We start from the raw sequence: 22,518 nt of genomic DNA, 5'->3' as shown, positions 1-22,518 counted from the left end.
GTGATGACTTTTCTCTACCCACTGGTTAAAGAGGGATTCTCCTTGGTCGTCTCAAAGATTTTTTTGAACTATGAAGTCTCATATTAACAAATACTCTATGACTTTGGCATAGCAAACATGGAAGGGATTGTGTACTGTTGAAGTCCACTGCTGTGAACACCTAAAGCATACTCAATTACTGAACTTCAAAAAGTTGGCATTCACAGTGTTCTGTCTATCAGAATTACATGGAATTATAGTATAACTGGATGGATAAAAATTCTAGTCACTAAGTAGCAGCAGAAGAAAGTATGTATAAATATTAAAGAAATGTGCAAGCTTCTAGAGTCAGTGGCTCTTTCTTCTGACAGAAGGGTTGAAGGGAAGGAAGAGGGATGAAGAAAAGGGACTGGTGATCTTACCTAAACTGTTGAACAAAAACTGAATAAGGTGGTACAATGGTAAGACACTGGAATCACTTCCAGGGGGACAATAGTTTTAAATTCCCATCCACCCATTCAAATTTAGATTTTTCCATGATTTCCCTAAATCAATTAAGGGAAATGGCAGGATGGTTTCTTTGAAAGGGCATGCCCAATTTCCTTTCCCATCCTTCCCTACTCCAAGCTTGTGCTCCACCTCTAATGACCTCATTGTCTGCATCTACATCTACATCTACATTTATACTCCGCAAACGACCCAACGGTGTGTGGCGGAGGGCACTTTACGTGCCACTGTCATTGCCTCCCTTTTCTGTTCCAGTCGTGTATGGTTTGCGAGAAGAACGATGTCTGAAAGCCTCCGTGCGCACTCAAATCTCTCTAATTTTACGTTCGTGATCTCCTTGGGAGGTATAAGTAGGGGGAAGCAATATATTCGATACCTCATCCAGAAACGCACCCTCTCGAAACATGGCGAGCAAGCTACACCGCAATGCAGAGTGCCTCTCTTGCAGAGTCTGCCACTTGAGTTTGCTAAACATCTCCGTAATGCTATCACGGTTACCAAATAACCCTGTGACGAAATGCGCCGCTCTTCTTTGGATCTTCTCTATCTCCTCCGTCAAACCGATCTGGTACGGATCCCACACTGATGAGCAATACTCAAGTATAGGTCGAACGAGTGTTTTGTAAGCCACCTCCTTTGTTGATGGACTACATTTTCTAAGGACTCTCCCAATGAATCTCAACCTGGTACCCGCCTTACCAACAATTAATTTTGTATGATCATTCCACTTCAAATCGTTCCGTACGCATACTCCCAGATATTTTACAGAAGTAACTGCTACCCCTTCTTTCTATGTATTCTCAATACATTACATTTGTCTATGTTAAGGGTCAGTTGCCACTCCCTGCACCAAGTGCCTATCGGCTGCAGATCTTCCTGCATTTTGCTGCAATTTTCTAATGCTGCAACTTCTCTGTATACTACAGCATCATCCGCAAAAAGCGGCATGGAACTTCCAACACTATCTACTAGGTCATTTATATATATTGTGAGAAGCAATGGTCCCATAACACTCCCCTGTGGCATGCCAGAGGTTACTTTAACATCTGTAGACGTCTCTCCATTGAGAACAACATGCTGTGTTCTGTTTGCTAAAAACTCTTCAATCCAGCCACACAGCTGGTTTGATATTCCGTAGGCTCTTACTTTGTTTATCAGGCGACAGTGCGGAATTGTATCGAACGCCTTCTGGAAGTCGAGGAAAATAGCATCTACCTGGGAGCCTGTATCTAATATTTTCTGGATCTCATGAACAAATAAAGCGAGTTGGGTCTCACACGATCGCTGTTTCCGGAATCCATGATGATTCCTACAGAGTAGATTCTGGGTTTCCAAAAACGACATGATACTTGAGCAAAAAACATGTTCTAAAATTCTACAACAGATCGACGTCAGAGATATAGGTCTATAGTTTTGCGCATCTGCTCGACGACCCTTCTTGAAGACTGGGACTACCTGTGCTCTTTTCCAATGTCATTGATACATTAAACATTAAACATTAATTGTCATTCCTTTTGTGTAATTAAAGAATCTGCTGAGAGGTGCAGAAGGGGACCTCATCAGCACACCTAATGATGGCAGTGTGGTCGTTTGCTGAAATATTGTGCTTGCTGGACACCAAGACCTGGCTCTACACCATGTATTTTGTTATTAGTATTGCAGGATAAACTAAAAAAAAAATCACATAGAATTATATGTCACCTTTTATTTATGCCAAGTCAGGTGATAATGGCAGACTGATATACTGCTGAAACATTGTGGGACTTCTCAAATCTCACCTGGCAGAACACTCAAAAACCATTAAGACAAATAATGTGCCTTGGGTACTGAGTGTCACTTCTTTGTTCAAGGCAAACCACAGTACTCTGCATGCAACACCTTTGAAAGCCACCCTTGTTGACTGCACCGAGTTCAGCCAGTCATTTGTATCAGAAGTAGTTCCTGGCCTAAAGGTAAGCTGAATAATATTCTCAGGTCATGCAAATCATTATACTGTAAAGATGGATAAAGTATTTTGTGAAGTTATTACTCTTATTCATATTAAGACCTCTTATGTTTAGTTTTTTTTGAAATGACAATAAAGTGGTAATGAAAAGAATCATAATTTTCACTCTTATCCATACTGATTTTAATCACACATTTTTAATTCCTAACATAGACTGCTGTGGCAGACACTTGAAATGAAACCTATTTCAGTTTCACATTCTAGTTTGTTACCATAATTTAATTCCACAGCAGCTCCCATTAGCTGTGTTGGTTCTTATTTTTTATTTCAAAAAGGTTTCTCAAGTAACTTTTTCTAGAAGAAGAATTGTGTAACATGGTAAACTTCCTATCCCAAGCATGTAAAATATCTGTATGAGTACATCATTACTGATGCTACAAATTTGGTAAATCTTAATATGTGGTTCAGTGTGAAGTTCCCTCTACCATGCACTTCCCAGTCATTTGCAGAGTGTAGATGTAAATGTGGAACCACTAGAATGTGTTTATTTTAAAGATTTTATAATGAACTTTTTATGGTGACACATCATATCAAGTTACTTGTGAAGATTGCACTCAGATATTTCAAGACAGTACTTACTTAACTTGATAGGCACGTGTTATCAGTAACACATTTAAAATAATTGTTAAGATGTTTTTCTGCACTACATACCTATCATAAATGTACCATTTACCGTTAAAGCTTCCTGGGCCTCCTCATTTCTGACTCTACCTGACTCCTATTTCACTATGTCTTTTACCACACATCTTGTTGGGGTATTAATTGGTGCCAGTGTATCAAGACATCAACACTGGAATCAGTCACAGGTAGTCTGATGTGTTAGCTAGCTCATCTTGAGTTGTCTATGGAAATCTACTACCTCCCATTAACATTCATAATTTTAGTGCTTTGAACTATTAACACATTGTAAAACATTAAATAAATATTCCAGGTTGTATTTTTTGCTTGGGACTGGGGGTTACTGTGTGTTATTTCCATAGCTGTGGTCATTAGATCTGATATTTTCGTATTGTAAAATGATAGTCATAATTAACAATATTTTGTTGTTTTTAATAGCTGTCTCATTTTTACATATTTGTAGTCAGTTTCTGTACATATTAATTCTTGAAACAGTAACATGTTGTTTTATTTTATAGTTTTATGCAGATCTTTATCACTTGCTGCAACATCAGGCGTCACCACAGGCCAAAAAAATAATGAAGGATGTTTCCTATTCTCAAGTGCACACGGTGCATGAAATGCTGCAAAAAACAAGAGTGCTCAGCTATTCATGATTAATTATAAATGATTTACATTTATATTTGTTTTATGTTTTATGTAATGTGTAATGCAGTATATTTGTACAGCATTTTATTATACAGTCTTGTACTTTATTGCTCATCTGAAAAAAAGGCCTATGAATAAATTGTGCAGTAATTTTGGAGTGTTTGTTTTCAGTTTATCTTAGAATAGATCCTGTACCTCGAATACCTTTATTTTCAACTTAACCAGGAGATTCAGTATGATGAGTAACATAGCTTATAACTGCTTCTGAAATTACAAATATGTGAAACAATTTTAACCATATATGATTTCATACTTATCAGAAGCTACTACTGAAAGAATAAAGTGTATAAACCACTATCAGCTATTTCATGATTCTGAAGAGCACTGCATACCTATACGACATTTAACCCAGCTAACTCACTCACTCACTCACTCTCTCTCTCACTCCCCCTCTCTCGTGTGTGTGTGTGTGTGTGTGTGTGTGTGTGTGTGTGTGTGTGTAAGCAAATCTGTATGCCACCTGCCAACAGTAAGTTATTTGTGTACAAATATCAAGCATGATATTCTCATTCCTTTCATTTATGTTATAATTCATCCTAAACAATAAAACACTATAATTTCTTGTTTTATAGTTTCTTCCAGAAACAGCCCAAAATATTTCCAAAATCAGGCACATCCTGTGTGACAGAAATGAATTTTCCAGGCTTCCTGTATCCTATACAATTTAAATAAAAAAATTGTTTAAATCAGCAACTGATGAAATATGTATCAGCTATGGAAGCTGTAACATTACAAATTTTATTTTATTTCTTGCAGAGCTTTAAGGCCCAGTATTGGTTCTGCAGAAACTGACATCCACATATAAATAAAACAAATGCTCTTTGTATATTTTTCTCTGTATATAACTCCACAGATAACGGTAACATAGTCATCCTGGTATTGCATGTACCATGCACATTTCTAGAGGAATGTCGATAGGATAACCTCACCCTTGATCCAAATCATGTAACTATCATCAATTAATGTGAAGCTAGTGAGGGAGCTGTGATTCTAGGTGACTAGGAAGGAGTCCTCTTGATGGTCCAAGTGTATGTTAGTATGGGATGTTGTCATATGGGAGTGCATATCAGTACTGTGGATTTGTTTGTTTGTGCGGCCTTCGAAGGAGAGATATTTGTGAGTGAAGATGTAGCTGGTCATGGAGATAGATTTGGAGTCATTCAGATGTGGAGAAAGGCAGCATTCAGTATTGGCAAGGCCATAAAAATGGGCTGTTGAGAAAGCATCCAACTTTTATTTATAAAATCAATCTCTTTTTCAGATACAATTGTTTGACACATTCACTTTCAAAGTAGTCACCTTCAGCTTCTAAACACCTCCCCCAACACTGCTGCCACTGCTGGAAGCATTACTGTAAAGCCTCTTTTAGTGTGTTGCAGGGCTGCTCTCTCAAATTCTACATAACGATGACTAGAACTACGTTTTTGGGTCTTACCCATAAACCAAGGTCTCATCGCCAATGATCACTGTGTTAAAAAAAGTTAAGATTATGGTTCACAGTATCTAGCATGTCATGTAGGGTCTCTGAATGATGTTGCTTCCGCTCAGTTATTGGCAACTTTGGAACACATTGTTGTGAGATCCTCCTGAGGTCCAAATGTTCCATTAAAATGGAATCAATTTTAACATCATCTGCAACTTCTCTGCTTGTGATTCTTTTATTCTGCCTATCCTGCATCACCATGGTCCTTACGTGATCAATAACAACCTTATTTACAGATATAAAGGGCCTATCTAAATGAACCATGGAGCCTGCTGTTGGTACGGAGGCTTGCATGCCTCAGTGATACAGATAGCCGTACCGTAGGTGCAACCACAATGGAGGGGTATCTGTTGAGAGGCCAGACAAACATGTGGTTCCTGTACAGGGGTAGCAGCCATTTCAGTAGTTGCAGGGGCAACAGTCTGGATGATTGGCTGATCTGGCCTTGTAATATTAACCAAAATGGCCTTGCTGTGCTGGTACTGTGAACAGCTGAACGCAAGGGGAAACTACAGCCATAATTTTTCCCAAGGGCATGCAGCTTTACTGTATGGTTAAATGATGATGGCATCCTCTTGGGTAAAATATTCCAGAGGTAAAACAGTCCCCCATTTGGAACTCCAGGCAGGGACTACTCAGGAGGACGTTGTAATCAAGAGAAACAAAACTGGCATTCTACAGATCACAGCTTGGAATGTCAGATCCCTTAATCGGGCAGGTAGGTTAGAAAATTTAAAAAGGGAAATGGATGGGTTAAAGTTAGATATAGTGAGAATTAGTGAAGTTCGGTGACAGGAGGAACAAGACTTCTGTTCAGGTGAATACGGGGTTATAAATACAAAATCAAATTGGGGTAATGCAGGAGTAGGTCTAATAATGAATAAAATAATAGAAGCATGGGTCAGATACTATGGAAAGCATAGTGAATGCATTATTGTAACCAAGATAGACACAAAGCCTACACCTACCACAGTAGTTCAAGTTTATGTGAGCTCATTTTTCCCAGTAGAACAATTACCCAAGGGGAAGAAGAAAAAGAAGACATAAAGCACAAAACAGGAGGAACGAAGAACCAGAAGAATGACAGAAGGGCAACAAACACTACAATGGACAAAACAGAACAAGAAAACCAAAGAGAGACACAAGAAACAGGGAGAAGAGGTTAAAGAGTAAAAAGCAGATTACCATGGCTGGCTGACCATGAGATTAAAAATGAAGAAGCCAGCCACTCTTCAACACATTTAAACCTCCACCCTAAAAGTCCTACAGTGGAGGACACAGAGGGACAGAGGACTTGTGCTAAAACTCAGATCAAATGATATAACCCACCCTCATGAACAAAACATAAAACTAAAGCTGCTGTTAAGGCATTGTCACCTAGCATCGAAGGTAGGGTGCTGGGAAAGTTAAAACTCCACTACAGAGTGGCTAAAAGTGGACAGTCCAGCAAGAGGTGGACGACTGTCATTTGGGAGCCACAGCGACACTGGGGTGGTCCTCGTGACAGAGGAGGTAACCATGTGTGAGCCACATGTGGCCAATATGGAGCTGACCAAGGACAACTGATTCCCTGTGAGAAGCCTGCAAGGAAGACTTCCACACATTCGCAGTCTCCTTAATGACACGCAGTTTGTTGTGCATACTGTTATGCCACTCCATCTCACAAAGCCAAAAAACCTTGCAGCATAAGGCAGGTCCGTTTCAGAGATGCCTTTCTCCAGGAGCGGTTTCCACATAGACTGTTTAGCCAGTCTGTCAGTAAGTTCGTTGCCTGGGATTCCGAACATGTCCTGGGGTCCACACAAACACCACCGAACGACTGGACCATTCCAGGGCAGAGATGGACTCCTAGATGTTCACTACCAAAGGATGGTGAGGTTAGCACTGTTCAATAGCTTGTAAGCTGCTCAAGGAGTCAGAACAGAGAAGAAATGACTCACTAGAACAGGAACAGATGTACTGAAGTGTACGAGATATGGCCATAAGCTCTGCAGTGAATACACTGCAGCCAGTGGGCAAGGAATGCTGTTAAATATGGCATCTGTGGACATAGGCAAAGCCAACATTACCATCAGCCATCAAACTGTTGGTGTAAACAACTTCAGAGCCCCAGAACATGTCAAGAATTGAGAGGAAGTGACAGCGGAGAGCGGCAGGGTTAATGGAGTCCTTAGGGTCATGCAAAAGATCCAGATGAAGCTTCGGTCGAAATGTACACCTTGGAAGCGTACTTGGACTTCAAGTAGAGGTAGTAAAGGGAAGGACTCCAGTTCAGACAGATGGGATCACACGTGAACCGCAATTGGGAGCCCTGACCTGGGGTGCTGATGTGGGAGATGACCTGCTGCAGGTGGGAAAAGGGGATGGCGTTTGGTACCAAAAAAACGTCTGAACTTTGTCCAGACTTGGGAAGGTGATGTATGGCACCAAATGGTCAACACGTACCTCTCCCAATACTCCTGTTTCCATTGTTTTATAAGGAGTATGGGAACGAAGTTTTTAATGATGGCACTTATATGTAAAACATTCTTGGTTTTCTTGCCGTGTCAATTGTGGATAAAATCCCAAGCTTTTGATGATTACCTCCATCGTCATCGTCAGAAGCAAATGACTGTCTTCACTGCTGCTGTGGTAGCCTTTTTATAGCCTGTGGACGGCTTCTGATTGGTCAGCTTCTGATTGGTCGGCAATTACGTACTGCTGTCACAGACGGTGCCAATGTGTGCGGCAGTGCCGCCACTACTTCCGTTGGAACGTAAACCTTGGAAGGAACATCTCGGATGCTTCTCTGAATCAAGTGCTCGTTTCCATGCACAGCTCAGATGGTGTATGCTATTGCAGTTAAAGTTCTTTTAGCTCATTCTTATTTCAACAGCCTCCTTAATAACAGAATCCCAGTGCATTGAGGCATGGGACAGAAATTTTGTTTCATCGAACAATATTTTACATTTGTTCATGATGCTGTGCTCTGCAACTGCCGATTTCTCCAGTTCTCTATTTTTAATATGGCGTTGGTGTTCTGCACAGTGGTCAGAAACAGTATGAATGGTCTGACTTATATAATTGCTACCGCACTCACTGGGGATATTATAAACTCCAGGAACCCTGAGGCCGATATTGTCCTTAACAGGCTGCATCATCTCCTTAATTTTCTTAGGAGGCTGAAAAATCGGTCTTATACCTCATCTACGCAGGACTCTTCCTATTTTGCTGGAGATCACAACACAAAAAGGAAGAACCACAATCAGTGTTTCATCCTGTGAGTGTGCAGCATTTTCACATTTCCATTTTTTGGAGAACGCTGCCTTTATATCGCGCACCATAGCCATTCTTTTGAAACACGTACTTCAGATGGCTAATCTCAGACCTTAAGTGGTCCTTGTCAGAAACAGTTTTTGCTCTACATAACAACGTGTTCAAAATGGCTCTCTTCTGAGCAGGATGATGGAAACTTTGTGCATTCAGGTATAAATCGATATGTGTCAGCTTAAGGTATAGAGATTGGCCAAGATGCCCGTCCCCCTGTTGTTGTACTAAAACATCTAAGAAAGGCAGTCTCCCTTCCTTCTCCATCTCGACAGTGAACTGGATGTTCAAATTTATGCTGTTCATGAGTTCCATGAATTGTTCAAGAGCTTCTGTGCCATGTGGCCAGATCATAAATGTATCATGAACGTAACGATAAAATAAGGATGGATGGAGGGGAGCCGAATTTAATGCACGTTCCTCAAAATTCTCCTTAAAGAAGTTAGCCAGTGATGGATACAACAGAGAGCCCATCGCCATACCATCCATCATTTCACAAAATTTGTTACCATACAAGAAGTAGGTGGTCGTCATCACATGCCGGAACAACTTTATAGTTTCAGGAGGAAAAATACCCACTAGCATTTTCAATGTGTCTTCCACAGAAACTTTTGTGAACACCGATGCCACATCCTGGCTGACAAAAATGTCTTTTGGACCAACTCTAATTTGTTTGATTTTCTCAATGAACATCTGGGAGTTTTTGATGTGATGTTCACACCGACCGACTATAGGAGTCATCAACTTTGTTAGGTATGTGCCAGCTTATAAGTAGGAGAACCAATTGCACTGACAGCAGCTCTCATGGGAACATTATCCTTGTGGATCTATGGTAGATAATACAACCTGGGTGGTCTAGGAGCTCGGACTCTGAGATTTTTTGTAACATCATCTGGCAGCCCAGAATTCTTCATTAACTTCATGGTTTTTCTGCTGTACGTCGAAGTCGGGCCCCATTTAAGACATTTATACATACTGTCCTCCAACAGTGATGTCATTTTACAATGATATTCAGTAGTATTAAGGACCACGGTGACATTTCCTTTGTCACCTGGTAATGTGACAAGATCTTCATCCTTCCGAAGTAAACAGAGGGCCCTCCCTCTCCTCTCTACTGATATTAGATCTGGGAAACTTAGCTGAGGCCAAAAATCGACTGGTAACAAGTCTCACTTTGTCGGCATCATCCTGTGCAAGATGGCGTACCATTTGCTCTACTCCACTGATAAGATCCACAGTGGGTATAGTACATGGTGTAGGAGGAAAATTCAAACCTTTATTAAGGGCCGAGATGGCTCATATGTCCAGGTTCGTGCCCGTCAGGTTGACGACACTGCATGCTGTTTCATACAATGACTCTGATCTTTGCATAGCTGCAAGACACTCAAATTTCTTTACTCGTTTAGCTGATGTATTGCTAAGTTGAGCTCTCTGATGAGCAGCCATTGTCATATCGACCCACTCCCAGTCAAATGGCAAGTGAAGTGTAGATAATAAAAGATGACAACTATATAAACTTCGTGCATTAAGATCCAGTCCGTACCTTGTGTGTCATAACCTTTCTCTGACGATTTTCTGGCTTGTCCTCTGTAATATATTGTTCATTCCAACTGACTTGATATGGTGTTTTACCACAGCAAACTTAGGCACAATCTCCTTATTGTGACAGCTTTACAGAAATGCCAAATTACTGTGCAACTGTGTATATTTGATGCGCATCTTCTCCAGTTGATGAACCTGGCATGTGATGTCCTCCCCGTGGAGGAAAGTAAAATGGGAATGAAGTTTTTCGCAATGGCACTTATTTACAGCACTGATTTATACCTGAATGCACAGAGTTTCCATCATCCTGCTCAGAAGAGAGCCGTTTTGAACACATTGTTATATAGAGCAAAAACTGTTTCTGACAAGGACCACTTAAGGTCCGAGATTAGCCATCTGAAGTACGTGTTTAGAAAGAATGGCTACGGTGCGCAATATAAAGGCAGTGTTCTCCAAAAAAAGTAAATGTAAAAACGCTGCACTCTCACAGGATGAAACACTGATTGCAGTTCTTCCTTTTTGTGACGTGATCTCAAGCAAAATAGGAAGAGTCCTGAGTAGATGAGGTATAAGACCGATTTTTCGGCCTCCTAAGAAAATTAAGGAGATGATGCAGCCTGTTAAGGACAATCTCAACCTTAGGGTCCCTTGAGTTTATAATATCCCCAGTGAGTGTGGAAGCAATTATATAGGTCAGACCATGCATACTATTTCCAACCACTGTGCAGAACACCAAAGCCATATTAAAAATAGAGAACTGGAGAAATCAGCAATTGTGGATCACAGCCTCACGAATAAACATAAAATATTGTTCGATGAAACAAAATTTCTGTCCCATGCCTCCACGTACTGCGATTCTGTTATTAAGGAGGCTGTTGAAATAAGAATGAGCCAAAAGAACTTTAACTGCAATAGCAGATACCATCTGAGCTGTGCATGGAAACGAGCACTTGATTCAGAGAAACATCAGAGACGTTCCTTCCAAGGTTTACGTTCCAACGGAAGCAGTGGCGGCATCACTGCATACATTGACACCGTCTGTGACAGCAGTATGTAATTGCCGACCAATCATAAGCTGACCAATCAGAAGCCATCCATGGTGTATAAAAAGGCTACCACAGCAGCAGTGAAGACAGTCAGTTGCTTCTGATGATGACGATGGAGGTAATCATCAAAAGCTTGGGATTTTATCCACAATTGATGCGGCAAGAAAACCAAGAAGGTTTTATAAGGAGGCAAATGCGGGCATGCAGCTGATTAAAGGCTATTAGGTGCTCTAGGGAAGGGTGCCACTTATGTTGCTGTAGAGCTCGCCAACACTCTTTAATTGCCTCAGCGACCAACAGAGGACTGTCTTTCGCTAGGGGCACCCTAAAGAACAAGGGATCGCATTTTCTGTCGCAGAAACCTGCTCAATCACAACATCAATGGCACCAGGGGGGGGGGGGGGGGGGAGAGATTCAGCAGTGACAGCAGAGGTGAAGGCTACCCAGTCTCCCTTGTTTAAGGCCCATCTGGGTAGATGTCCATTGGCATGATGCTGGGGGGAATGACAGGAAGATGGGGAAGTGGTCACTACCACACAGGTCGTCATGTGCTCTCCAGTGGATAGATGGGCGAAGTCCTGGGCTGCAAAGTGATAAATCAATCGCTGAGTAACTACCGTGATCCACACTGAAATGTGTGGAAGCCCCAGTATTTAAGAGCCAGAGGTCGAGTTGGGACAGTAAATTTTCAACATCTCTGCCACAGCCAGTAAGCACGGTGCTACACCACAAGGGATTATGTACGTTGAAATCTCTCAAAAGTAGGAAAGGTTTACGGAGCTGATCAGTCAGTGCAGGCTATACGTTCAGAGGTACCGCACCATATGGAGGGATATATACATCGCAGACAGTTATTTCCTGTGTTGCCCATATCCTGACAACCACAACTTCAAGAGGAGTCTGAAGGGACACAGGTTCACTACATACCAAGTTCAAGACATAAACGCAAACTCCACCTGATATTCTGTTATATTCACTACGGTTCTTGTAATATCCCCTGTAGCCATGAAGGACAGGGGTCAGCATTGCAGGTTTCCTGGAAGGCAATGCAGAAAGCAGGTCTAAAGCTTAACAGCTGCTGTAGCTCAGCCAGGTGGTGGAAAAGACCCCAACAATTCCACTGGAGTATGACATGATTATGAGACTGGGAAGGCATGAAACACTCAATGAGCCAGTCTATGCCTCAGGGTCATCTGCTGGTTTCGACTTATTTCCTGAACAGGCTATATCCATTGTGTCTGAGGGTCTGGTGAGATCTAGGTCCTCATCAGATGCCAGAATCTTCACCTCATCCTCAGATGTTGCAGGCAGCAGTGGTGTGGGTGCCACTGCAATTCCTTTGTTTTTGGGAGTCTTCTTTCTGGATTTCTCTTGCTGATCCTTGGGTTTCTCTGGCTGGGAGGGTTTCACTGATTCTATCTCTGAGACAGAGGATGATCGTAAAGCCCTACGACCAGCTGCTTTTGGGCACTTCAGCCACTGGCGAGTGTCACGTTTCTCACCAGCAGAAACCTGAGAAGGGAGTGACCCAAGAGACCTCTTCCTAGCAAGAGGAGACGAAGAAGACTGATGCTTCTCTGGCTGAGAAGTGGGGTCTGGTGTCCCCGATGGTTGGGGAGACAGTGCTCCCAAGGCAGGCGGTGCGGTAGCAACAGGGAGAGAAGCACCATTAAGGGGGGCAAGTGTAGTCTTCCGGCTTTGAGAGCCGATTGGAACTCGTGGCACTACAACTGTTCTCATAGCAGCGGCATAAGAGGAGGTCATAGACGCAGGATGTAGGCACTCAAATTCCCTCTTAGCCTCAATGCAGGTCAGTCAGTCCAGGGTCTTGTATTCCATGATTTTCCTTTCTCGCTGTAAAATCCTGCATTCTGGTGAGCAATGGGAATTATGCTCTCCAGAGTTGACACAGATGGGAGGCGGGGCACATGGAGTATTGGGATGGAATGGATGTCCCGACATGTGATGAAGTACAGTGGGAAGACATATGGCCGAACTTCCAGCACTTAAAGCACCGGTTTGGGGAAGGGATATATGGCTTGACATCTGAACAGTAGACCATCATCTTGACCTTCTCGGGTAATGTGTCACCCCATGAAGGCCAAGATAAAGGCACCAGTGGCAACCTGATTATCCCTCAGATCCTGATGGATGCACTGGACGAAATACACTCCTCGTCGCTCTAAGTTGGCGTGCAGCTCGTCGTCAGACTGCAAAAGAAGGTCCCTGTGAAATATAATACCCTGGACCATATTGAAGCTCTTATGAGGTGTGATGGTAACAGAAACATCCCCCAGCATGTCACAAGTGAGTAATGCCTGTGACTGGGCAGAGGATGCTGTTTTCATCAAGACAGACTCTGACCGCATTTTGGACAAGCCCTCCACCTCTCCAAACTTGTCCTCTAAATGCTCTACAAAACACTGAGGCACCATCAAGACAAAGGAGTCTCCATCAACTCTCATACATACGAGGTACCAGGGAAAATAAGGTTCACTGCCATCCTTAGCCTGGCGTTCCTCCCATGGTGTGGCCAAGGAGAGGAATGATTTATAATCATACTTCCTTGCATTGTACTGAGACTTGGAATTCTTAGAGTTTGCTGGCGTTTGATCACCAGCAAGTGATGACATGGTGCACATCATTTGTCCTGATGCCACCCACTCTGACCAGCGGCCCTCCTCACGAGCAACACCCAGCCGCAGCGAAGGCCACCTCGCAGGATGGCCATCGCCGGGAGTCCCGATGCCCCAAGGTGACAGGCATCTACTCCTTGGCATATGTGGGGAGTTAACAGTGCAGGCATCAGCAGAGCAATCCCTGTGTAGTCGGGGGCTACAACCAACAGGGTATATGGTGGCCCCACCACAATGGAGTGGCTACCATGGTGGATATGAGGAGCAAAGAATTCCATGGTCATTGTTGGTGCAGAAAATGACACTGCGTAGTGGGTGGAGGTAAATGCACTTAGGAAGGTGTCCTCACCCAAGAGATGGAGGATGAGGGGGAGTGCAATGCCATGATGAGAAAGTGGGCTAAATATCTCAATGCATGTTGAACGTGATGCACCACGTAAGGCACCCTCCACAATTGGCTCGCTGTTCAGGAAAATTTTGAAAAATGAAGGTCAAACCCTACAGGGGACCATTGCATAATGGTCAAAAGCTGTGAGACACATTTTAGTTGCCTCTTACGACAGGCAGGAGTACCTTGGGCCTTTTCTAACCCCTGGGCCCACAGGGGAAGTTAATATGCCAACTAGCTAAGCAGATGACAAAGAGATTGAAGAAATGTATGATGAGATAAAAGAAAGCATTCAGATAGTGAAGGGAGTTGAAAATTTAATAGTCATGGGGGACTGGAATTCGATAGTAGGAAAAGGAATAGAAGGAAAAGCTGTAGGTGAATACAGAATGAGAATAAGGAATGAAAGAGGAAGCCGCCTGGTAGAATTTTCCGCAGAGCACAACTTGATCACAGCTAACACTTGGTTTAAGAATCATGAAAGAAGGTTGTATATGTGGAAAAGGCCTGGAGACACTGGAAGATTTCAGATAGGTTATATAATGGTAAGCACAGATTTAGGAACCAGGTTTTAAATTGTAAGACATTTTGAGGGGCAGATGTGGACTCTGACCACAATCTATTGGTTATGATCAGTAGATTAAAACTGAAGAAACTTCAAAGAGATGGGAATTTAAGGAGATAGGACCTGGATACACTGAAAGAACCATAAATTGTGCAGAGTTTCAGAGAGAGCATTAGGGAACAATTGACAATAACGGGAGAAAGAAATACAGTAGAAGAAGAATGGGTTGCTTTAGAGATGAAATAGTGAAGGCAGCAGAGGATCAAATATGTAAAGACAAGGGCTAGTAGAAATCCTTGGCTAACTGAAGAGATATTGAATTTAATTGATGAAAGAAAAAAATATAAAAATGCAGTAAATGAAGCAGGCAAAAATAATAATAATAATAATAATAATAATAATAATAATACAAACATCTTAAAAATGAGATTGACAGGAAGTGCAAAGTGACTAAGCAAGGATGGCTAGAGGACAAATGTAAGGATGTAGAGACCTATGTCACTACATGTAAGATAGATACTGCCTGTAGGAAAATTAACAAGACCTTTGGAGAAAAGAGAACCACTTGTGTGAATATCAAGAGCTGAGGTGGAAAACCAGTTCTAAGCAATGAAGGGAAAGCAGAAAGGTGAAAGGAATATATAGAGGATCTATGCAGGGGTGATATACTTGAGAGCAATATTATGCAAATGGAAGAGGACGTAAGTGAAGATTAAATGGGAGATGTGATACTGCATGAAGAATTTGACAGACCTTAGTAGAAGCAAGGCCCCGGCAGTAGACAACATTCCATTAGAACTACTGATAGGCTTGGGAGAGCCAGCCCTGACAAAACTCTACCATCTGGTGAGCAAAGATGTATGAGACAGGCAAAATTCCCTCAGACTTCAAGTAGAATATAATAATTCCAATCCAAAATTAAGCAGGTGTTGAGAGGTGTGAAAATTACGGAACTATCAGCTTAATAAGTCATGGCTGCAAAATACTTACACGAGTTCTTTACAGACGAATTGAAAAACTGGTAGAAGTTGACCTTGGGGAAGATCAGTTCAGATTCCATAGAAATGTTGGAATATGTGAGGCAATATTGACCCTACAATTCACCTTAGAAGATAGATTAAGGAAAGGCAAACCTACATTTATAGCGTTTGCAGACTTAGGGAAAGCTTTTGACAATATTGACTGGAATACTCTCTCTCAAATTCTGAAAGTGGCAGGGGCCAAATACAGGGAGCAAAATGCTATTCACAATTTGTACAGAAACCTGATGGCACTTATAAGAGCCAAAGGTCATAAAAGGGAAGTAGTGGTTGGGAAGAGAGTGAGACAGGGTTGTAGCCTATCCCCAATGTTATTCAATCTGTATATTGAACAAGGAGTAAAGGAAACAAAAGAAAAATGTGGAGTAGGAATTCAAATCCATGGAGAAGAAGTAAAAACTTTGAGGTTTACCAATGACATTGTAATTCTGTCAGAGACAGAAAAGGACCTGGAAGAGCAGTTAAATGGAATGGACAAGTCTTGAAAGGATGACATAAGATGAACATCAAGAAAAGCAAAACAAAGATGGTGGAATGTAGTCTAATTACATCAGGTGATACTGAGGGAATTAGATTAGGAAATGTGACACTTAGATGAGTTTTGCTATTTGGGGAGCAAAATAACTGATGATGGTCGAAGTAGAGAGGATATAAAATGTAGACTGGCAATGGCAAGGAAAGCGTTTCTGAAGAAGAGAAATTTGTTAACATCCAGTATAGATTTGAGTGTCAGGAAGTCATTTCTGAAAGTATTCGTATGGAGTGTAGCCATGTATGGAAGTGAAACATGGACGATAAATAGTTTGGACAAGAAGAAATAGAAGCTTTCGAAATGTGGTGCTACAGAAGAATGCTGAAGATTAGATGGGTAGATCACATAACTAATGAGGAAGTATTGAATAGGATCGGGGTGAAGAGAAGTTTGTGGCACAACTTGACCAGAAGAAGGGATCGGTTGGTAGGACATGTTCTGAGGCATCAAGGGATCACCAATTTAGTATTGGAGGGCAGTGTGGAGGGTAAAAATCGTAGAGGGAGACCAAGAGATGAATACACTAAGCAGATTCAGAAGGATGTAGGTTGCAGTAGGTACTGGGAGATGAAAATGCTTGCACAGGATAGAGTAGCATGGAGAGCTGCATCAAACCAGTCTCTGGTCTGAAGACCGCCACTACAACAACAACAACAACCTAAATGTACTTCAATCTTCAGTGATGAGCAGCCATCTTTGAAGCAGTTGTACTATTCCTTTATTTGTGTGGTACCCATTACTTTGTCCTCATACATTTGTTGAACCTTGTGCATTTTTTCAACTTGAGAATCCTCAAGTTTAAAACAAAATTTGATATGATAATGTTGTTTCCCTTTGTCTTTCATTTTGCTTACAACACAGAATCTGACAACTACCACTTACGTGCACTCACTTGCCAACAAATAGCCAGTGACTGACTGTTTCCACAGCTCTGAAAATAACATTTCAGGCAAACACACTACAATGCATGTGCCCTGATACTACTGTTGCTTTCAACAGTAAAAAATAAGGTAGGATACATTTTCAACAGCCCTCATATATTCATGGCCCGTATAGAATCTCAGTCTGCTCACCTGATACATACTCAGTGGACTGAGAGTGAGAACAACCTATCCACATTCCTCTAGAATGACAACACACTCTCCCCATTCACATCATCCAGTCTTCCTCAGCCCTGCAAGCCACTTTCTTTGATGTCAACTTCCACTTCACTTGTGGCTCAAACAGTATCTCCATCCACATTATACCTACCAACCACCAAGAATTTTGACAGCTGCCACTGCATCAAGAAATCCCTTCCATTCAGCCTACCAACTTTTGGTTATTGCATCTGAAGTGATGAGCAGTCTGTATATATGTGCTGAGGGTCAGACTGAAATTACCTTCCATACTTGGTTCAGAAACAGATCTCTCATCCTTTGTCTCTTCATTCACATACTATCCTTCACATGCCCACTGAATGGCCACAATGGAGTGTCCACCTCACAATTCAGTGCTACCCAGGACTGGAGCAACTGAACCACATTCTCCACCAAGCCTCCGACTACCTCTCGTCATACCCTGAAATGAGTAGTTCCTCCCTCCCCTCCCACTATGGTATTCTGCCACCCACCCAACCTATGCAATATCCTCATCCATCCCTATTCCATCTCCACTTCCCACCCTTTTTCCTCTGACTCAGTCTCTGTAGAAGATCTAGATGCAAGACCTGTTGGATACATAATCTCACTACCATTTACTTCAGCCCTGTCACAGGCATTTTCTATCCCATCAAAGAAAGCAGCCACGTAATGTACCAACTTAGCTGTGACCACTGTGCAGCATTTTCTACAGGCATGAGGCATGACCACTAACAAGGCATCTATCCGCATTAATGCCCACTGCCAAACCATGGCGGAGAGAAAACTCAGCCATTAAGTTGCCAAGCATGTCATGTGGCATGTCTGCTAGACTTCGACAACTGCATCACAGCTTAAGACATCTGGATTCTTACCCCCAACTCCAACTTTCCTGAACTGTACAGGTGGGAACTCTCTCTGCAACATATCCTTTGTTTATTTAATCCCCCATGGTGTCAATATTCACTATACCTGCCCCCACCTGGCTCTATGCCCTTCCCTCCTCCTTTCCAGCTTCATGTATGCCTTCTATCCCCTCCCCAAAAATCCCCTAACTCACCTCAATAGCCCTTCTTCTTCTACGTTGCTATCCTCTCCCATCCACGCCCCCTCTGCCAGAATAGCATTTCGACGCCACATTAGCAGTGCACTATCCTGTCCCTGCAACATCCATAAACACTTCCCCAGACAGCACTACAGCTTCTCTCCCTCCCCCCTCAAACCCTGCTATCCCATCCCCCGCCCCTCCCCCCACACTACTTCTCTTCTGAATCCTCACTACCCATCCCAATTGAGATCGCTGCTCACTGTAGTCAGATCTCTATGCCAGGAAATGACAGAGGACAAGTGTGTGTGCGTATTTTTCTAAATCTGAAGGAGATCTTTGTCCAATACTATTTATTCACAGTGCTGTGAATGATGGCTCCCTAGCTTTGGATAGGCTGAAGCTGGTCAAATTTGGGCCAATAAGTATTTTGAATCTGCCCACTGCCAATATTGTGCATCTAACAATACAGTTTGCAAGTGTATTGTATTTGTTGTGAAGTAATAGTCATGCTACGGTGCGCCAACCAGTAGGCACACTTGTAGCACCGGCACTGTGTGATGAAAGAGTGGCTTGTTTCTCCTGAACCATCTCTCCCCCTCACATGTACTCATGTACTGGGAGCTGGTGTGCAGAGCTTGCTTCCTCCACTCCCTGCCCCACCCTGAGAATTCATTTGAGACACAGTGAAAAAACTATAGCTTAGTCTGCTTTGAAAATAATCTTTCTGCTGCACAATGATTCCCGTATGTGGTGAGTAGCAATACATCGTAATTCATGTTATTAAAATATAGTTTTGGTGATATGGTGCTGTAACATTTTTTCTTTCTCTGTAGTTAAGTTATTAATTGTTGATGTCTGGGTTACTTCAGAGCTCAACAAAAGACAAAATTAAATGAAACTATTTTTTTCTATATATCTCACTCTTCACAAATAATAAAATCAAAGGAAAACAGAGAAAATTCATTGTGACTGTATTACACTATTGCAGTTGAGACAGCTTTAACAGAAATAATGTAGCAATTTCATTAATGTTGCTTAGGAATCAAGTAATTTAGCTCAAACTCTTATTTTATTAATACTATTTCAGCTAAAGCTGTAGTTCAATGCTCCAGTGAGTACACTGTCATGGCTCCAGAAATGGCACCAGAAATTTCAGTTTTCTGAATCATGGCTGGTGCTACTAGTCAGCTTTCATGCAGTCTAGTGTTTAATCTTCATCACTGATGGAGTGTGTAAGACATTGTTTGAAACATGACCTAGCCATTCTTTAGCTGTAACACCATTCCTAACTTCAGTCCAGTCTCTGCAGTGCGGCAACTGTCATGACAAACCTAATCACATATCTATGCATTCAACTTTATATAGTTACTATTGGTAACACATATTTACAATATTTCACATATTTATTCATATTTAAGTTTTAAATGTTTGTGTTATGGGTATATTCATTTCCAGAAAGTGATATTGTATCTACAGGGAAGAAACTTAATGTCAATCCAGTGCCAAATAAAAGTGAAATATGTATATTAGGAGATAGCCATGCCAAAGGAGTAGCCAGTATAATGATAGCTATGCAATCTCGCTACAAAATTACTAGTGTTGTGAAATCAGGTGCACCTCTTGGCGAGATTGTGAAAAACTGTGAAAAGCTAACAAAAAATTCCTCTGTCTGTGTCATAATAGGTGGTGCAAACAATGTTTATCGTAATGAAAGCCATCATGCAACAAGAGCACTCAAAGAAACTTTGGAAAAACTCTTACATATAAAAGTTTTCGTGCTTAGTGTTCCACATAGGCATGACTTAATAAGTAGCTCGTGTGTTAACCTAGAAATTAACAAAGTCAACAGGAAAATAAGAAAACTCTGCTGCAGTTTCCCACAGGCTACCTTTATTGACGCAAACAGCATGGAGAGAGCTCACTTTACAAAGCATGGTATGCACAGGAACACACAGGGAAAGGAAGCTATGTGCAAACAATTGTTAAATTCTATTAACTGCAACACAGTGGAAGGTCGTGCTGTAATCCCTCTGCCAGTATGCTTAATAACAAAAACGAAGAAAATGAATGGATCAGAAGTTTCAGTACCTAGATGCACAGATGATTCTGTTTCTTCACCAAACAGAGATAACTCAATGGTTACATGTACTGCAGAAGAAGAAAAGGCAGCATTTCCACTCTGTGAACCTACAGCAACACCACTTGTGCACCTGCCTACATGCAGTTCGTCAAAAATATCACTGCCAGCAGAAACACCAGCTGCAACAGCAGTACAACCCCTGGAGCCTACAGCAACAGCAATCTTATCCCCACCTGCAAGCAAGTCAATAGCTTCATCATCTCCAAGGGAATTGACAGCATCAGCTCAAGGTAAATCAACAAGGAAGTCATCAGTTTCATCATCTTCAGTAAAGAAGGAAGCATCTACTGAAGAAAAATCGACATCATCACAGAGAACAGGAGGTAAACGTAAAGTTGTGTGTCCTCCTCATCTGAAGGATTTTTTAACCACAGGCACGAGAAAGAAGAAACCACCAAAATAGGTAATAATCCAAACAACTTCTCCATTTTTCATCAAAACATAAGGGGAATAAGAAGCAAACTAGATCAATTAGAAGTTAACATAAATAACAAAAACTTTATGAACAATGCTCATATCTTATGTTTCTCAGAACACCATATTACAGAAGGAATTGAAATGTTACATATAGACAGTTATAGCCTTGCCACCTACTACTGTAGAGATAGCATGAGAAAAGGTGGAGTAGTAATTTTCATTAAGAATAATTTAACTTTTAGATCTGTAGATGTAAGGAAATATTGCAGTGACCAACAGTTTGAAGTGTGTGCAATAGAAGTGACATTAAACAGTTCCAAATTAATAGTAGTTACAGTGTACAGGGCACCAGGAACCAATTTCACAGTCTTTATGGTTCAGTTAGAATTGTTACTATCAACCTTATTTTCTAAAAATAATGACATTATCTTACTTGGGGACTTTAATGTCAACTTCGCAATGGAATGCAACAACAAAGTAGAGCTCCAGAATTTGCTGAGTTCCTACAATCTTACATCAGTGGTTGACTTTCCTACTAGGATCACACCTGACTGTCAATCTCTGATAGACAATATATTTTTAGATGTAAATTTATACCAGAACTTCACTGTCACTGCAATAGTAAATGGCGTATCAGACCATGATGGACAGCTCCTCACTCTACATGACTACAGACCTGTCAAGAAAGCAGTCCCATCCTGGAAGGCAATCAGACTTATGAACAAAGAGACCCTGGAATTTTTTAACCATAAGCTGCAGCATGAAGATTGGAATTCAGTTCGCAGAGTAGATGATGTTGATACAAAGTTCAACATATTCATAAATGAATTCCTATCACACTTTGAAGAAGCTTTTCCTAAAAAGTTTGTTAGGAACAATATTTCCTCGTCCTTAAAGAAGCCATGGATCACAAAGGGTATTCGAGTGTCATGTAAATATAAGAGAGAACTTTATGTTGCAACCAGAGGGTCAAGGGACAGAGAATTAATCAGCCATTATAACATGTATTGTAAAATCCTAAAGAAAGTTATTCAGACATCAAAAGCACTGTATTATGTAAAAGAAATTGATAACTCCAATAATAAAATGAAGACTGTCTGGCAAATAGTTAACAAGGATACAGGGAACAATAAAAAAAGAGCTGTAGAAAACTTCATAATCAAACATGAAGGGAATCTTGTGCAAAATCCTGAGATCATAGCTGAAATCTTTAATAAACACTTCCTGTCAGTGTCTGAGCAAATAGGCTGCAAGGGTTCTGTGAATGATGCCCTGACCTTTTTGCGAAATGCTTTCCCTAACAAAATCATCCAAATGCATATTAGACCTGTTACAGTATCAGAAATTGAAAGAACAATTGCCTCCATGAAAACCAAGAACTCCTGTGGAGTAGACAATATTTCTAGCAAATTGTTAAAGCAGTGTTGTACTTCTGTAAGC

The 22,518-nt window shown here is 41.5% G+C and overlaps 1 protein-coding gene across 1 annotated transcript in view; it reads left to right on the top strand.

The window, feature by feature from the left end:
* Positions 1-3,765, top strand: part of LOC126419539 (dynein axonemal intermediate chain 7-like) — a 770,648-nt gene extending 766,883 nt beyond the window's left edge. The window contains exons 15-16 of the mRNA XM_050086729.1: positions 2,337-2,438; positions 3,628-3,765. Of these exons, the coding sequence (XP_049942686.1) occupies positions 2,337-2,438; positions 3,628-3,765 (240 nt within the window). The remainder of the gene's footprint in view (positions 1-2,336; positions 2,439-3,627) is intronic.
* Positions 3,766-22,518: the final 18,753 nt, after the last annotated feature.

This window comes from Schistocerca serialis, chromosome 9, assembly GCF_023864345.2.
Source record: "Schistocerca serialis cubense isolate TAMUIC-IGC-003099 chromosome 9, iqSchSeri2.2, whole genome shotgun sequence".
In the NCBI taxonomy this organism is placed as follows: Eukaryota; Metazoa; Arthropoda; class Insecta; order Orthoptera; family Acrididae; genus Schistocerca; species Schistocerca serialis.
This window is presented reverse-complemented; position numbering and strand designations above follow the sequence as displayed.